Source organism: Sinocyclocheilus anshuiensis, unplaced genomic scaffold (genome assembly GCF_001515605.1).
Source record: "Sinocyclocheilus anshuiensis isolate Anshui unplaced genomic scaffold, SAMN03320099.WGS_v1.1 scaffold2571, whole genome shotgun sequence".
Lineage (NCBI taxonomy): Eukaryota > Metazoa > Chordata > Actinopteri > Cypriniformes > Cyprinidae > Sinocyclocheilus > Sinocyclocheilus anshuiensis.
Window position 1 is genome coordinate 156,717 of NW_015560621.1, and position 5,254 is coordinate 161,970.

The following is a 5,254-nucleotide window of genomic DNA, read 5'->3' on the forward strand; positions in this document are numbered from 1 at the left end:
TTTTTTTCTGCTGTAAAGTTGGGCATTTTAACATGGGGAATCTATGGGATTGACTCCCTTTTGCAGCCAGCCTCTAGCGGCCAGTTGATGAATTACAGTTTAAGTCACTTCCTTGTTGGCTTCAAGAGAGAGAGCGGGAGGTTGCCGCTTGGTTAGAACGAGCCGTTTTAGGTAGGAGTGGTCGACTCTTAACTTTTATAAACAATATCTCTTTGGATTTGAGACTTTAGTCTTTGCAACTTTACAGATCTTCTTTATGCACCAAGAGCTTGTAACACTACAAAGAGAAAGGAAACCCATAGACTGTATAAAAACATGGACGTAGTGTCCGTGATGTCACCCGTAGATTTCTGAAGAGTGTTTTTGAAGCTCAAAATTGGGCGGAGGCGGCTGTCGCCATCTTGGCAGCGCGTCACCGCGCGTCACTCCCGGATAATCGAAAATGGGCAAAGAGGCGGGAGCAGGTTGCTGAAACCACGCCCACCTAGCTCGACGGTGGGGACAGCAGCGGCAATCCACCTGTCACTCAAGTGGCCACGCCCTTAATTATGCAGAACTTTAAGGCTTAATATAATTTAAGATCTTCTTTATGCACCAAGAGCTTGTAACACTCCAAAGAGAAAGGAAAACTTGAAATCGCATCATATGACCCCCTTTAAACTGATGCCTTGTTTTATTTATGACGTACTGACACAAAGTTAAAATGATTTGCAACGATCGCTTTGTCGCGACCAGTGTAGAGCTGTTGCAGCGCGACGCGACAACTGTAGCATCCGGTATAGACATGGTGAGTGAAGCCGAGAGCAAGATATGCCTCATCATATTTTCTGCATTTCGCTTTTGAATGACCAGCACCTGCCTGGGTCAGTGCGACTTCATCTATGGCTTTCTCTTCCCTTTCACACACCCGATCCATCTCCCATTCTAAGTTACGTCCTTTGGCTGTTTACCGTTTTATTTCTTTTTCTGCTGATGGCCCGCGCCCCCCCTGCAATACTTGTGCGCCCACACTTTGAGAATTACTGGCCCTTAAATCATCTTTTATACAATATGGGCAGTAAGACTGCATATTTGATTGTGTAATGGTGATAAGCGAGTCAAAGAACCTGACATCCTTGCCCACTGTCATGGCTGCAATGACTTTCTTCACTGCCTCTTTTCTCTTCTCCTTCTTCTCATTGTTCAGCTCGGCCTTCAGCTCAAAGATTTCACCTGAAACAGAGGGTAATATGATCAGTGCTCATCTGATCTGAGGTTTTCATCTGAGGCTGATGCTGACACGAGTTCTATTCACAATTATTTTACACACTAGCACACTATATTTAGTCAAAATAAACATATTTGATTACTATTTTACTAATATTCCACAGATTCTTAAGATATTTATCTGTCCTTTTAGTTTTTAAGATAGAATCTCAACAATTAATCTTGATTAAAATATTAAAAAGATTAAAATCATCATAGTTTTTGTTACTGTATGATATCTGCATTCAAACTGGTTATAACGTTGCCATGGGATCATTTTCACTGTGCAATTGCCTAAGGCAGGACATCTTGTTTCTAAACTTTACCTTTTATATATATTTTTTTGCCATTTTTAAATGACAGGAAGCAAAGTGGGAGAGAGAGAAGGGGGCAAGATCAGGAAAGGTTCACGAGCCGGGACTCGAACTGGGGACGCCCGAAGCACAACGGCACGATATGTCGGCGCACTGCCATGAGGCTATTGGCGCAGACATAAACTTTAGATTTAATTTATTAATTTAAACTAAAAATTCAAATGACGCTGAAAATAAAGGTAATAAAAATATGAATATTAATATACACCCTTTAAGGTTTAGTTCAACCAAAAAAGAAGGAAACGTGCAGTTGTGTGTCAAAGTGCCTGCATGCAAACTACAAAGATCAAGGTACTGCGCGTGTGTCAGAAATGAGTGTGCAAACAGAGGCATCATGTCCATTCAAACCAAGGCAGTGTAAGACTTGAAGAACCTCAGACACTTTGATCTTCTGAGATACGGACAATATACAAACACAGTGCATTAACATATAGGCATCTGTTTCCACATCTCACTGAGAGAAAATGCGGGAAAACTCCTTTCTCACCTATTCATTTGTTGCTTTTCATCCACTTCCTTCCCTTCACTCAGCTCACTCACTCAGGATGGTCAATAGCATAATATAATGTTCTACATGAATGCAAGTGATATTCACAGTCATGCTTGGTATCATTTGAATTGTCTCAAGGCGACTGGTACAATGGTCTCAATCTTACAAGAAGTAGACTAAAAGGTAACACAGATCCTAAGAGTTTAGAGAGATGATTGCTTACTGTAGAGGGTGTGTCATCTCCCAGTGTCTTTCATGCAAATTACCATCTGTCCCCAAAAGGTGTAAACTCTCCAAGTCTAGGACTTGATCAATGCAAATTCCAATTGTTAGTTCCTGTCTTCATTTGGAGGATGTTTGTCTTGGTCGGAGTACTTAAGGAAATGTTGCAAGATCAGGGCGCTTCTGTAGCCAGATGAGCCCATAGTGTGGAGTGTGTTCAAATGTATTTTCCTGAAGTCAGGTATGCATCTTTTACTCTTAGATTTGTCTTTGAGAATTTGATGTCTTATATTGATTTGATATCTTCGATTTGACTATGTAATTGGCATAATACATATTTACTTGACTAATAATAAATTGTTACATTTGATTTTATTCTTACTTACTCTGAAATTATTTTCTCAAGTAGATTAAGTCAAGGCGTATGTTTCTGCAAATCTGCGTCCAGGGTTAAGTGCATACAAGATCTCAGGTTAGATGGAGCATGGGGCACATCAGGTGAGATTCTAGATTTCTGACTAACTGCTTGACTTTAATTAAGTTGTTATGCAGTTGCATTAACTATGGGGGGCAAGACAAAATACTATTGGAGTACTGGGAAGCATGGTTCGGCATACTTCATAGTACTAGCCATAAACTCTGGTTATTGTCTCAGCTTTATTCAAGTTGTCATATAGTTAGATTAACTATAAGGGAATAGATAAAAATACTATTGATGTATTAGCATATTTCATAGTGCTAGCCATAACCTCTGATTTTGTTTGAGTTTTAACTAAGTTATTACATAGGTGACTGTAGGGGGCTAAACAGAACCACTATTTAAAGATTGACAAGCATGAGGCAGTCTATTAAACAGCAGTCATAACCTCTGACTAATGATCAGACTGGAGAGTTTGTGGTCGTGAGGTTGAAGTGAGACACACTGTGTGACATAGATTCCTAATGAACGAGTAAAATATAAAATAAGAGTTGAACAATCAGATGTCTAGTTAAAATATCCTATGAATGATCAACAATAATTTGCATTCTAACCTAAATTCGAGGTCATAATAAAATGGAGTCAGATTAGAACTTATTTTAAATTAAATTACTTTGCACACCGAAAAGACCACCTTCAGCCACCATTGGATACCTTCGTTGGGCCAAGGGGGTGGAGTACCAGCAAACACAGAACGTTCCCCTAACGTTAGTTTTTGGTTCCCGTTTGGTTATTTTTTTGGGAACCAAATACTAACATTAGGTGAACGTTCTTTTTAGGTTATATTTTTTGTAACCATAAAATAACGTTCCCAGAACGTTGCAGGGTGGTTATTTTTTTAAATAACCTAAAAATAACTTATAGAGACCATTCCCTAATGGTTTTTTTTTTTGTAACCATAAAAATAACGTTCCCAGAACGTTGCATTGGTGGTTATTTTTAAAATAACCTAAAAATAACTTATAGAGAACGTTCCCTAGTGGTTATTTTTAGGTTATTTTTTGCAACCATAAAATAACGTTCCCAGAACGTTGCAGGGTGGTTATTTTTAAAATAACCTAAAAATAACTTATAGAGAACGTTCCCTAGTGGTTATTTTTAGGTTATTTTTTGCAACCATAAAATAACGTTCCCAGAACGTTGCAGGGTGGTTATTTTTAAAATAACCTAAAAATAACTTATACAGAACGTTCCCTTATGATTATTCTCAGGTTATTTTTATAACCCTGTAACTATTTTTCCAATGAAAATGTCGCAGATGTTAACGTGTAATGACCTATACAGAACCCTGAAATTCGTTTAATGCAGCATTTATTAAAATACAGAAATTAGATAAATCAAAACGCGATTTAAATTTAATTAAGCCAGGGTTATGCGTAGAGTGATAACAGAAATCATAAATTCGTGGGTTTGTTTCATCTTTATTTACTGCGCGCCTCTGATCTGCACGCGCTTCTCCAGTAATGATGTGTCGTTCGCGAACGAGCTGGCTCTAAGAGCCGATTCTTTGTAGCGAACGAGAAGAGCCGACTCCCGTCGGGGAGAGTCGAATCTTCAGCCGGAGCCTTCTATTTTAGGCCAGTTTAGCAATTGTGAATGGTTTGTGTGTTGGTAAGAAATTTTTTATTTAGTGTTTTCATAAAAGCTTTATCTGTGTTCAATTGTTCAATTAAAGTTTTATTAAAATGTTAAATAATAGTATCTGTGTATTTTTTTGTAACGAAAAAAAAAAAGCATAAAAATAATGCTTTTATGAAAACACTGAATAAAAAATTGCTTACCAACACACAAACCATTCACTCATGAAGGCTCAGAGTGATACTAAATAAAGAGCCATTTGGGAGCCGTAAGAGCAGGCTCTTCTAAGGGAGCCGAGCCAAAAGAGCTGAATCTTTGAAAAGAGCCGAACTTCCCATCACTATTCTCCAGCACGTGCTTTCACCTGTTCTGTGAATAATGTCATATTTTATGAACCATACATTGTGTTGAAGTCATTTTTATTTGGTGCTGAAGAAATTTAAAATCTGGGTACTCCGTAATCTTACATATTAATGGACAGATTTAATCTTACTTAATCTTACATATGATGGTTGATGTGCTCAGATTATTACCTAAACAACCTATAAAAACAAGATATGGTTTTTATAATACTGATTAGGCGTCCATACAGATAATTTCCATGCCGCTTATACTATACTGGGTCACGAGTGTGCTGAATGATTACTGACGTACAGCGGGGTGATCATATCGGAGTAAAGAGGTTAGGGGAACGTTATAATAACGTTCTGGGAACCAAAAACTAACGTTAGGGGAACATTCTGTGTTTGCTGGGAAGGGGTCATGATGTGATTTAAATTTTTCCTTTCTCTTTGAAGTGTTACAAGCTCTTGGTGCATAAAGAAGATCTGTAAAGTTGCAAAGACTAAAGTCTCAAATCCAAAGAGA

General features: G+C 38.0%; 1 protein-coding gene across 1 annotated transcript in view; it reads right to left on the minus strand.

Moving 5' to 3' along the window:
• ap2b1 (adaptor related protein complex 2 subunit beta 1) overlaps positions 1-5,254 on the minus strand; it is a 61,093-nt gene that overhangs the window by 32,646 nt on the left and 23,193 nt on the right. The window contains exon 2 of the mRNA XM_016478269.1: positions 1,107-1,212. Coding sequence (XP_016333755.1) covers positions 1,107-1,212 — 106 coding nt within the window. The remainder of the gene's footprint in view (positions 1-1,106; positions 1,213-5,254) is intronic.